The sequence below is a fragment of the Haemorhous mexicanus genome, chromosome 1 (genome assembly GCF_027477595.1).
Source record: "Haemorhous mexicanus isolate bHaeMex1 chromosome 1, bHaeMex1.pri, whole genome shotgun sequence".
In the NCBI taxonomy this organism is placed as follows: Eukaryota; Metazoa; Chordata; class Aves; order Passeriformes; family Fringillidae; genus Haemorhous; species Haemorhous mexicanus.
Window position 1 is genome coordinate 119,830,940 of NC_082341.1, and position 12,670 is coordinate 119,843,609.

The following is a 12,670-nucleotide window of genomic DNA, read 5'->3' on the forward strand; positions in this document are numbered from 1 at the left end:
GTGTGTATGGACTGCACATTGAGACAATCTCTTTTTTACTTCGTTAACTTCTGTTTCCTGAGGTGTACTGTAAAATGAGTAAAAATTTTGAGGAAGAAAAGCTGAAGATCTGAAAGGAGATTGAAACAAATCTCTTCTTCATCAGTCTAAATTCTAGCTCTCATCAATCCATCATAAAGGTAAGGTGATTTTTAACACACTTGTTTTACTCAGTGTTTCTTGCTCATCAGTAGTAAAGTAGTTCTATGTGAACCTTTCTCTGCTAGTAAACCTTACTATTTGTATAGACAAGGGAAAGGAAGGTAGTTTCTAGGCCATCATTGAAAGAAAAAAAAGACTCCCCATTAAAAAAGTCCCCCTTTCGTCCATACTGTTTCAATTGCTATACCAATTGCTAGCAGAGAACTGTGAGATGAAATGGACTTAGCATGTACAGAAGTGATATACACATAAGCTTCCTTTTTCTTGTTTTGGATTACAAAAAGTCAGAGTAGCTTTCTAAGCATCCATTGTCAAAAAGGGCAACTCCTCCTCAGCATATGCTCAAAATAATTGGACAGTCCTAAGAGTAAAGGGAAAGTAAAACAAGTCTCTATAGACACAAGGCAACCTGTCACCCAACTCAGAGAAGCAAAACATTATGCTGTTACTCAAAGAATGGCTGTAATGATACCATTCAGTTCTGTCAACATCATTCCTTTCTGAAATAATCCCAAGAGAAACCCCTGTTATACAACACAACACCCTTGCTTTTAGTAGTTCATTGTCTCTTTGAATGAGACATTGAAAAGCCCACCTAGACTGGCAGTCTCATGCTTTATTCTTCTTAGGAGATGACAATTTAAATTAGTTCTTAAAATACTGTACTTAAAAGATACAAAGACCTCTGTTACGAAGTTGCAGTCATAGTATTAACTTTTAAAATAATTAGACACAAAGATTAGCAACACAAATGCTTAGTTTTGTAGGGGGATACAATATAAGAAATTAAAGGTAGTATAGAAAGTAATCTTACCCCTAAGGAGTTGCAGCTGAGCCAATTACTAGAGATTAGGAACAGGCCTGGCTCTAACAGGCCGCAGCTGTAGCCAATAAGAAGAAGAGTGTTATAAAAGAGTGGGTTGGTTGGTTGAGGGGGAACTGGAGTCAGTTGGCTACTGCAAGAAGAAGGAAGAGTCAGTGCTTAGAGGAACTGCCTACGAGAAACATCAAGGAGGTATAAAACTCTTGCAATATGGAACCTTTGCAATATAATGACAATAGAACCTTTCTGATATAACAACATAGTTTACCTTAATTTACATATCCTTCCCTATCCCTGTCCCAACATCCATTTTCATCTGAGAGTTGAGAAATCCCACCTCCAAAAATTATTAAATATAATTGTTTTTTTCACCAACACAGTGTATATTTTTATTTCCCAAAACTTTTATTTGGAAGAGTTAGAATCTTTTGTTTGAGGAATTTCTTGAATTCCTCAGCTTACCAGGGAATGGTAATGGCACCAGCAGTACAGCCCATCCTCATGGTTCACTGCATGGCAGCAAGAAGTCAGATCCACTACAGGCTTTTCTGGCTGCCTGCTAAATACATGTGGTTTCTTGGTCTTTTCTTCTCCTCAAAGTTGCCAGTTATTGGTTTGTGATGCAGGATCCCATTTAAGGCATTATAAACCAAAGCAACTAAATTCAATTATTTATCAAATATTTTCATAATGAGGTGAAAAGAAAACAATTCAAAACCACTATTTTAGATGAAAGCTGTTGATCAGGAGCCAATTAAAAAGCAACTTTTAAAAATCTTGTTACTATTGAGAAATGAGGCACCCAAAGTTCACAGCTGCTAGTGAAGCGAACTTTTCCCACCACCACCTTTAACTAACTTCAGCACCCACTTTAGAGCTGCTGGTCTCTGAATTTTGTGCTTTTTCACTCCTTCTTTGGTTGACCTTTGAAGGTATTCATGAGATCAAGGAATCCAAAGTAGTCGAGAAGGAGAACGAATGCTTTCACTGGTAGGAAGCTGTAAGGTAGGGGCATAGAAGAAGAAGACAAAAAGAAAGATATCAGAAGAGTTGTGCAGTTTTATCACAGAATTAGTTTAACCTGGCTAATACTGGCAAAGGCAGTATATTCTTTAGAATATAGACCCACTGGTCCTCTCAAAATATCCTTTACACTCATTTGGCAATCTGAGTTACAGATAGATCAGTATTCCAACCTGGCTTGCAACAGAGTCGAAAGTGCCCAAATGCTAGATGGGTTTACAGTTGAACTCAGTGACCTTAGAGATCTTTTCCAACCAATAATTCTCTGACACGCAGTTATGGAGAAGCAGGCGGTCTCTACAGCCCCCAGTAAAACTGCACCCCAGTGGAGCCAGCAAGGCACAGTTAGACATTTCTGCCATTGCTCTATGGCCCAAGGGTAGACTGGACCCATAGAAACAAACAAAACCCTTCCAAAAATGTGCATAACTTAATGAAAATTCAAACCAGCAAGTAGAAGCTTCTTTTGTACTTTAGGCATCCCCAGACAGAAAAGAGAGAAGGGAAAAGAAACATAACTTACCTTTTCAAAAAAATACAAACATGAACGATGCGTGGCAAATACAGGATTTCTTGGTTTTGACGAATAGCACTGATTATCCTCTCAGCCACATAGTCTGGATCCAGAACATCAATCACACATGGCCACCTGAAAAAGAGAATATTTATTGCTATAATATAAATTGCTTTGGATTCACATTTTCTCCAAAAAAGTCTCAATTTTACAGTTATTCAACTAAACAAAGCAATAAATACCACAAGTCCTATGAGCAACAGAATCTTCAGTATGTTAGAGTGAGTGGACATTGTTATTTTTCTCCGTATGACCTCTCATAAGACAAAACCAGAGACCTCATATTAAGGCACGCCAGACTTTTATTTGGCTCCTAAAGTTTGTCATTATACACGCATACTGAGCAAAGCTATATCATCAGTTTCAGGAGGAGAATGGGGGTTTAGAAACCAGAGAGGACAAATCTAGCATTTGGCTTCTGCGAAGGAAAGGACACCAATTATGTTTCACATTTCAGCTTAAATGAATACTAAAGTACCTAGGCCTTTTGAGTTGCCCAGTCACTGGATAACACCCATCTGAAGCCTTAAAAATAATACAAGCAGAAAAAAGCCTGGCACATGATTTTCATAAAGGAAATAGGAATTTATTACATGCTAAAAATGCAACTTTCATAAAAACCTCACAAGAGTTTACTCACTTGGATTTAACACCATCAAACATTCCCGTGTTTATGACATAAGGACACACAATTGTGGTTTTAACACCAGTCTTTCTCAGAGTTCTCATCTCTATATCAATTGACTCTGCAAAACCAACTGCTGCAAATTTACTTGCACAGTAATCTGTAAAATAAAACATTAATTGCAGTTAAATATTTAAATTTAAAAATTAAACTTTACTGTCTAATACTAAACCACTTCACATCAGAATAGAAATGGTTTTCAGGATTAGGTTAAAATTTGCTTTTGATCTTATTAATTCCTTTTCTTTCCTCTCCTAAATCAATTGTTGTTCTAGACTGGCAGACAATTTCTCATGACATCCCTGCCACCACTTTTCCACTCTCTAACAAACAATGGTAAATGAAATTATTTTTCATACTATTTTTTCTTTAAATCCATGGACTCACTTACTATGCCTCAAACTCCCATTTTCAAGACTCTCTAATGTGGTTTCAACTAGAAATTCAGTTTGTACTCGCGATCATTCTCTTGGAGCTATATTTCTTTTACTGCTATGTCACCTTATTTCATATTCCGCCCTCTTTGTATACATATTCCAGAAATGCCTTCTGAGCTTCCTCTAAATCTAAAGTGACCTCTCCCCTATCAGAAACCTGCAAGTAAATTTTAACAACATTGAGATTCTCAGCTTCCAAAGTTCTATATGGCTTCTAGATCCTTCTGCCTTGGCAGAAAAACCTGTTTCACAGCACTGCTGAGCTTCTGGAAAACGCTTTGTAAAGAAATGGTCTGTTTAAGGTCAGCTGTTTGGGAAGTCTGACTACGTGCTTTAACTATACAGAACGATCCAAAAATTCAAAAAAAGTTAGGTTTTTTTCCCCCATTGATATTGATTGCACAGTTTAAAATCAAACTAATTACTTCAATTTATATTAGCTTTAATCCACTTTAATACACTACCTGAAGCCTGACTGGTTCCACACAGTCCTGCACAGCTTGCTATGCTAACCAAGTGTCCATGGTTAGCGGCAATCATTGCTGGGAGGAAGGCTTTGTAAGTCTGTAAAGTAAATCGGAGTTGCAATGTAACATTTTACTAAGTAAGCTACACGCCATAATATTTTGAAGGTGTTTGATGGTTTTAGAGAAAGTCTCTCAACAATTTAAATAAGCTTTCCCCCTTCCATTAGGGAAAGGATGTGTGTATGTATGTGCAACCTGAACCACACGTTGTTTGAACTCTAACCTTCAACTATTTAAATGGTGAGTTCCTACCCTACCAGTACTACCCAAGACAGATAACTTCATGAAAGCTGAATATATGGCTTAATCTAGTCATGAAGTTTCTTTCAAATGAGAATTAAGTGCTCACTGCAAATTTTGTGAAATGGTAAAGATTTTAATTTCATGTTTTCCTTCCATTAAATTCATTAAATCTTTGTGATTAAATTTATTTCTAAATAAACTGAAACATGATTGAATATTTTCTATACAGTTCTTTATGATAGAAACACCATATAAGTGACCCGCCTTCACTAAAAGGAAGAAATAGCACACCAGGTTACTCATTCTGGACAAAAGCTTCACTTATTATCAAGAGGATTATCAGAACATATGGTGTTTCTTACTGAAATTATCACAGCCACAGAACAACTAGAACACTAACAGTACAGAAGAAGTGAAGGAGAATTGAACACTTCTTTGTTACTAGGGGCAGCAACTATTAATGTGGGCCTGCTTCATGTCAGTTAATAATGAGACTGTAACTTATGACTAGCCTCAGAATTTAGTAAATGGTAGACTTCAGTTCTTAAGAGAATTTCTAAATGTGAAGTGCTTCCACCTGTCTACACTAGAGATTTCCAAAGAATCCATTCTTCCATTCTTTTAAAAAAATTTATCCACTCCAGAGCAAATAAATAAATTTTTGTATAATTTCTGACTGAACTTCCAAAGAGGTCTATATCCTCGTATGCTTTCCTCAATTCTAAAAGGCAAAATTAACATTGCAAACATGTTAAAAGGATGTCTTAGTATGTATATGCAAAATACAGGTTTTACCCAGAAGTGTGCCATTGTGTTCACTTCCATGGTTTTTTCTAAAAGTGAATCTGGAGAATCAAGAAATCTCTTCCCAATTACAATACCAGCATTGTTGATCAAGATGCTGACATCGCCAACTTCTTTTTTAACCTAAACCAAAAAGCATCAAGAGAGTGTGCAATAAATACAAAACATTCTTTCCAAGTATTATATATGAAAAGTTAACAAACAGAAATATTACATATTTAAATAAGTTGAATTTATGCTTGTTATGGATCCAAACATCTCAGGTTCTTGCAGTCACACCAGATGTCTTTTTAAAGGTGAGCTCTCAAATACATTTTCTTCAGCTTTGTGGAGCCCAACAGCTCCACACAAGCTTCTCTTGCTTTCAGCACCTCTGTTTCTGAGGAAAAATATTCCAGATAAGTCTTTAATGCAGAAAGCTTAACTAATACAACAAGTATTTTTCTACACTAAACACATCTTAAAACTAAAGAGCAATTCTGGACTAGAATCTGGTACACTCTACCCCAGAAATTAAGTTGGCTAAAAAATAATACCTGTACATTTAGTTCAGTAAGAGGAAGTATAGTTTTCATTTTAGCTCCAGACTGAGAACCTTCATGAACAGACTCATTTGAGAGAACAACTGTAGGCCAGGTGATTGCAAGATATTGTGTCAGCTCTCAAAAGAGAATGATAATATTTAATACAGAATTTGAAATACAAGCTCTGAGCTACCTGGGAAAAATGAAATGGGCAACATAGTGAAGAATTAAAGAATAATTTACCACCTATGCTTTATTTTAGCTTAACTTCCTCGTATTCCTTAAACTTGCTCTAATCTTGTCTATTTTTTTAACTAAGCTTTAGGAGTTGGGTACTTCTGGAACAGAGACATTAGAAAAAAAATTTCAAGCTACAGGTTTTCATAGCCAAAAGGCTGTCCTTCATCATGTTGGTACAGGAAAGAAACAATGACCTGATACATGCAGAGCCTTTTGATTTCCTTCTGACTGAAGTAACTTTTTCATGCTGTCTCTGTGTGGCTGATGAAGCACATATTAAATATCCACATACGTTTCATTTTGGCTATAAAACTTTTTTATTGGAAGCAAAATTTTCAAACATATCCTGCCCTACCAGCCCAAATTTAGTTCACCATAGTCTTGCAGCTCCAAGCCTGTATAAAGCTGAATCACCAGAAGAGGAAAAAGGACCTGGAGCCATGCTGTCGTATCTTCCAAAGGCTGATGCTGAACACTAAGAGCCAAAGTCTACTATGCTGCATGAATTAAGCAGTGGCACCAAGCACCACCTATACTAAAGTCTTTTTGTAACTGGTAAGATTGGATGATTCTACATAATCAGCAGGACATGACACTTCTGAAATAATGGTAGTAAGGTGTTTTCTTCTCCGCAGATCAGCATGAGGATTGTTAGTGAATCTGACAGTTGCTGAACTGCTGACAGAAGGTTTTAAGTGAAGGACCACACACTGGACCCTACTGCAACTTCTTTGTTCCTTCAAGCTCTGCTTGCATCATCCTGAACCCATGTCACACAGATCTACACCCAGTTCTCTTTTTCAAATTTCACCAGCATGGCTCAGCCACTGCTTTTCTCCATGGGCCCAGAGTGCTAGCCCTCAATTCAAGTCCTCAAACCTAAAGGGTAATTTTCATCTGCTTCATTCCAGTATCCTTCACACTACAATATTCCTCCTCCAGCCCTCCCAGTTCAGCAGGAAGCACAGCTACAGGCCTATGGAGAGACATGCAACTTCTCTGCAAAGACAGCAGATGTCCAGCTCAGCTGGTGTAACAGCTGCAAGGGGGACCAAGGCTGATCAGCATTACTGGAATACAAAACCAATAGCACCAGCCTCTAACAAGCTGCAATTCATGCACAAGTTTCATGCATCAGAAAGTCTGCCATAGTCATCTTTTGCACAGATAGAGAAAGACAGAAGGCTAGAGCTTTCTAATAGAGCACCAAAAGATTATTTCAATCACAATATGTTCCTGAAGACAGCTGAACTTTTTGTTAAAAAAAAAAATCATCCCCAGGCAAGACTCACTGTGGAAATCTCTTAGTTCAACAGTTATGTTTAGCAAATTTTAAGTGAATGAGAACAGGTTCTTAGACTTCAAACTGTTTAACAATTTTAGCTTTTGGTAATACTGCTAGTCTGCCCAAATTATCTAACCACATGCTATGTTTACCAAGCTCTTCAGAAATGAAAGAAAGAAATATTTAAGACATCAAGATACATTTATTAATTCAGATAAAGTAATTCTGCCAAGATCTCCTCACAGCAATGGAATTATTTGAAAATTGCCTAAGCAGTTAATCCTTTTTACCATGTATGGTCTTTTGGTAAAAGGCTGCCAGAACTTGAAATACTGCTTTAGCTTCAATAAATTGATTTTCCGCACTTCATGATTAAGTGCCTGCTCAGTAATTGAGTGAATGAATAAGAAGCTACCCAGCTAAAATGAGCTACAGAAAAAGAGAACCAGCTCTTTTTATTTTTTAAGGAATAGAGATACACAAGTCAACTCTAAAAACCAGAATTCTTGAAATAGATAGGTAGCAATACATTCAGAATGAATTAACTTTAATCTCTTGCTTTGAATCCACTAGAAAACTTACTCATGCATCTTACACCCACACTTGCACTCATCTTGGAATAATGTCAAAGCTACAAATAAGATACTTTACCTGGTCAGCTACTCTGTAGATATCCTGTCTTTTGCTACAGTCACAGACATAAGAGTGTATTCTTCCTGCTCCTTTTTCCTTAGCAAGTCTAACTGTGCCATTGAGCCCCTCTTGATTAATATCCCAGAGGACCACCGTGGCTCCAAGGTTGGCAAACTTCACTGCTAAGAGTCTTCCAATGCCACTTCCCGCTCCTGTTATTAATACGATTTCACCACTAACATTCTTCTTCCGTCCAGGAATAACAAAGAACACCAGTGACTCCAGTAAGTAGTAAACTAAAAGTACAATCACTTTTAATGTTTCCAGGAAGAAGTTCATTTTCAGGCTATTTCTTCAGATACCTGATTAAAAAAACCCAAAACATTAACCAGATAGGGTAAACCATAGAGAAAATGCAAACATCAACATTGCAAAAACATTTTCAGATCCATTCTAAATATTTTCTGCTTTTGAGTATTGTTTCAAAGAAATATATAGGCATACACCTGCATATCTAATCTATTTGTCCTGTTTGTGTCTCTTCAGGTTGCTTCACTTTTCCTCCAGGATGCAGCATGCAATTCATTTACCATTCAGCAGCAATAGGAAACACCTGCCCTCATCTGCTTTAGAAATTCCCCATCCCTCATGCCATGGGTTTCATTCTCTGCTCTGACAGAATGGGGACAAAAATCTAAAATAAATAAATCCATACTACTACTAATAAAAATCTGCCCATTGAGCATCTCAAACAGACATGCATGACAATTACAAATCAAAGCTTATGGTTTGATCAAAGAACTTCAGTGCTCACACACTAGTACTATAGGTCAGGAAAAATTCTCCTTTTAGGACCATGATTTTTTGCTTTGTAGGCATTCCATGTGACCATGAAATCATATGCAGAACAAGTCACAGTCCCAATTGTGCTGAAAAAACATGAGCATAAGGAGCTTCAGAAGACAATATGCTTAAAAATCTCCAAAGCACACTAGGTAAATACCTGCGTGTGACTATTGACTTTTCAGCTACCTGTTCTGCCATTATTGAGGAGAGCCTGCTTCTGCAGTTGAACACAGCTCTTTGAGAATGCACTGCAAAGCTGCTGAGTCTCTTCTCTTCACCTCCCTGCATTAAGCAAATGTCATAGGCATAAATCATACCATCTCAGGTACATGTTTAACCTCACAATCTGTACACATTCCAGTAAAGCCGACACCAAGCAGACCTTTAAGCCCTTGGAGGAATATTATTTCATTTTCCAGTATACAAAAGCTGTGCAAGAAATTAATCCTCAGTTAAACTAGGTTTTAATCTTTGACTAACAACATTATGAAGCAATAACATCATCTTTCTCAGCTAAAGGTAGAGCATGCTGGCACCTACACTTCAACCTTTAGCACTTTTAGACATTCAGCACCTTTAGCAACCTTTAGACATACCCTGATCACATCTCTTAGTTAACTTTGCTATCTATGTGTCTAGGTAATCGTGTTTGACAAGTGCCAGGAGATAAGTAACTTAGGTCTCTGCTACTCTGAGCAAAGTTCATGAAATTGAGCATGTGAACATACACGTTACCACGACTCTCAGGTGTTCTACATGGGAAACTAGGCCAGTCTTGAAAAGAAGCAAGCCTCTCCTAGAGCAGAGCTAGTTACTTCAGAAAGTTTTCGGGCAGAAACATTGGGACATCTTAAAACTGTTCTGATAACAGTAAAAACATTTGCCACAGACATAGTGGGTAGGAAAACAAGTTCTTTCTGGCAAAGGCATGGGGTGAATGCTTTCTATTGAGTACTTTCTATTCCTCATTCTCATTAAAATGTGACAAAATGGCGCAGAGGGTTTAACTCCAGTGAGAAGTGAAACAAATATCAAAACAGCAACAAAATATTTTTTCTAGAGCCAATTTTAGCATTTCCTGTAATAGGCTCTCTTATCTATACAGATATTACAGTTCTAAACAAAAACAGATTTATAAAGGAAAAATGTTACTAAATTTCATACACATTAAAAAGTGCAAGTTTTTGGAAGCCCAAATTCTTTGTTGAGTCTAAAACAGAAGAAACAAGTCTTTAAAATAAATTCAGCTTCTGAATTTAACTTGATTGCACTAATTTAATTCACTTAACATAAAACCCTCCACTTGCATGAAAGGAGACTGGTATCTCTGGCATAGATAAAGATGTTAAAGTTAATCCCTATGGAAAACCAAGTGAGGCAATTGCCTTCAGAGGCAATACACAATTTGAACTCAGTTTAAAATTTATGACAGTAATTCTTTAAGTAAGAATTAGGTTTATATAGGTCAGAGGCACACTAGATCTTTCAGAAAAATATACCTTTCACTTAATGAAGCAGAGTTGCTTATGCATGCAAACCACAGGAGACTTCCTATTAGAAGACCAACTCTGCATCCTTCAACAAGATGCTTAATTTCCACAGACGCATCTCTCCCCTAACCCAGATTTGACTGGGCCTCCAATCTAGCTCAATGCATCAGTATTGCTAATTAAACCAGCTACTGTAACCAAGCATATCCATACAAGCAATTAAATTTGCCACTCACCTGGCTGATTTTGGCTTGTCAACTAAAGTGAGCAGGGATGGATTTACAAGTGAACTAACCAAGGGGGCCTTTGGCACATATGAAATCTCAAATCACTTCTGATGCCTTGTATTGTTTTTTAGTACGCCTATGTCCACACAGACATAAGTGTGGAAGGCTTTTATGCAGTAGAGAAGTATCAGATGTTCTACAGTGTTTTACTGTCGTTGCAGGCCCCCAGCCAGCCAGATAATAATTAGCATTGACCCCATGATACTCAGAAGGCTGATCAATCTCTTTATTTTATATATATATATATAATATATATATAATTATTAAGAAACCCATTGCTTTTATAGACAGTTACAATATACCACCATCACCATTGGCTAATTAAGAAACCACCCTTTGGTAAACAAATCTCCACCACACATGTTCAGAATAACAGGTGCAGCAAGTGAATATAAGAATTGTTTCTCATTCTTTTCTCTGATCTTCTCACAGACTTTTCCCCAGGACAATGCCAGGGAAAGTTGTTTCTCCCTGTAGCCAGAGAGCTGCTGCCACATTTCATCAGATTTCAAGTGCAGATAACCTGGTGAGCAAAGGCTTGTTGGTACATGGCAACGCTCACCACCGACAGGCTCTTGCAGACCTGACAGTGTCTTAAAGACCATCACTGCTCACGAATCACAGGGCCAGGATTGAGGCTGGCAGCTGAACGGCACACCACCCTTGCTAGTCGAAGGACTAAAGGTTGATCACGCAATCACCGGAGCAGCGTTTGGCAAGGATGCATTTTTCTCACTGTACCGGGAGAGTTGCGATCCCACAAAAGTACAGCTAAGGCTGCCCAAGTGCAGCAGTAAACTCCTCAGTCCCCGGGGGATGCTGGATAACCTTGCTCCCACTTGGCACAGCGCGCCTACCAACCCAACCAGCACCGTAAGAAACCCCCGAAGCAGCGCTCAGCTGCAGTGACCAGCTCACCGCCTCCTCAGGCCGCCTCCCCAGGACGCACCGCTGTCCCGCAGCGCCCGGCTGCCCACGGCCCTCGGTCCTCCCACCGAGTACCCGCACACCCTGTCCTGTCCTACCCTATCCCGCAACGTCCGCCCGGCCCACAACGCCCCAGCACCGGGGGTACCTTCGCCTGCCGGCCTGAACTACAGGCAGGGCACCTCCGCCTCCCGCCGTGGCGCAGCGGCTCTGGGGCAAGTGGGCGAGAGCAGTGCGAAGGGAGCAGGAAGCACAGCAGGGCGGAGCCAGGCAGCCCTGCCTTTACAGGCAGCCCTGCCTTTATCAGGCAGCCCTGCCTTTATCAGGCAGCCCGCCCCGGCGCTGGGCTGAGTGGATGCCTGGGGCTGGGCCGGTGTCCGCTCCGCGGCGGCGTAACGGCGGGCTCGGGGTGCGGCTGCCGCGGCGCTCTCCGCGCTCCGCCCGGGGCTGCCGGCCGCCGGGATGAGATTCAGCCGGGCGGGGGGAGCGGGCCCGGCAAGGAGCTGTGGGGTCGTCCCCGGGAAGGAGAGCTGCGGCCCCGGGCGGCCGTGAGGATACTTATTCCCCGTGGCTCTTCGCTGAGACCGGAGTAGGGTCAAAAGCTCAAAGGACGGAATAGTTTGTTTCGTGGAGGCCCTCGGGACAACGCCCTAACTCCCACGCGCTTTTCCTGGGGTTTGTTGTTGTTGTTTGTTGGGGTTGTGGTTTTGTTTTTTGTTTGTTTTAAAAAACTATTTATATACTAAGGTGGTTATCACTCCGTGCTGAGACCTGCAGCTAAAGGCGTGGTTGGTGTAAAGAGGTCACCTGGCCTGTGTGAAGCCATGCTGCATGGAAGTGGCTTCACCGGGTGAGTGTGACCCTTTCAGGGTGGTGTTCTTTTGAGGGAACGAACACTTCAGTTCTGTCTGTGCTCAGGCTAGAGTATTTGGTTTGCTAATTCAGTGAAATGCTCTTCATTTACTGCTATATATTTACATAAGTCCCTTAGGGCAGCATTATTTTGGAAGGTTTTTTTAATCATATGCTCATCCTTAGGCAGCAAAACTCTGAACTGTAAGTTGTTGAACATTCAGAACTTCAAGGAAAGTTTGTATGATGATAGAATGCTTAGTACCACC

At 39.7% G+C, this 12,670-nt stretch overlaps 1 protein-coding gene across 3 annotated transcripts; it reads right to left on the bottom strand.

Annotated features, from left to right (window-relative positions):
- Positions 1 to 797: 797 nt before the first annotated feature.
- SDR16C5 (short chain dehydrogenase/reductase family 16C member 5) lies at positions 798 to 11,848 on the bottom strand. Of its 3 annotated transcripts, XM_059860843.1 has the most exons (8): positions 11,698 to 11,784; positions 9,032 to 9,127; positions 8,018 to 8,361; positions 5,309 to 5,440; positions 4,208 to 4,307; positions 3,262 to 3,406; positions 2,571 to 2,696; positions 798 to 2,022 (listed from the first exon to the last, which is right to left on the bottom strand). In XM_059860843.1, exons 3-8 carry the CDS (start codon positions 8,336 to 8,338, stop codon positions 1,929 to 1,931), a joined length of 918 nt encoding a protein of 305 aa, XP_059716826.1. In that variant the 5' UTR covers positions 8,339 to 8,361; positions 9,032 to 9,127; positions 11,698 to 11,784; the 3' UTR covers positions 798 to 1,928. The 3 variants fall into 3 exon arrangements, with proteins under 3 accessions (XP_059716826.1, XP_059716810.1, XP_059716818.1); XM_059860827.1 differs by lacking the exon at positions 9,032 to 9,127 and having other exon boundaries at positions 11,698 to 11,848; XM_059860835.1 differs by lacking the exon at positions 9,032 to 9,127 and having other exon boundaries at positions 11,648 to 11,785.
- Positions 11,849 to 12,670: the final 822 nt, after the last annotated feature.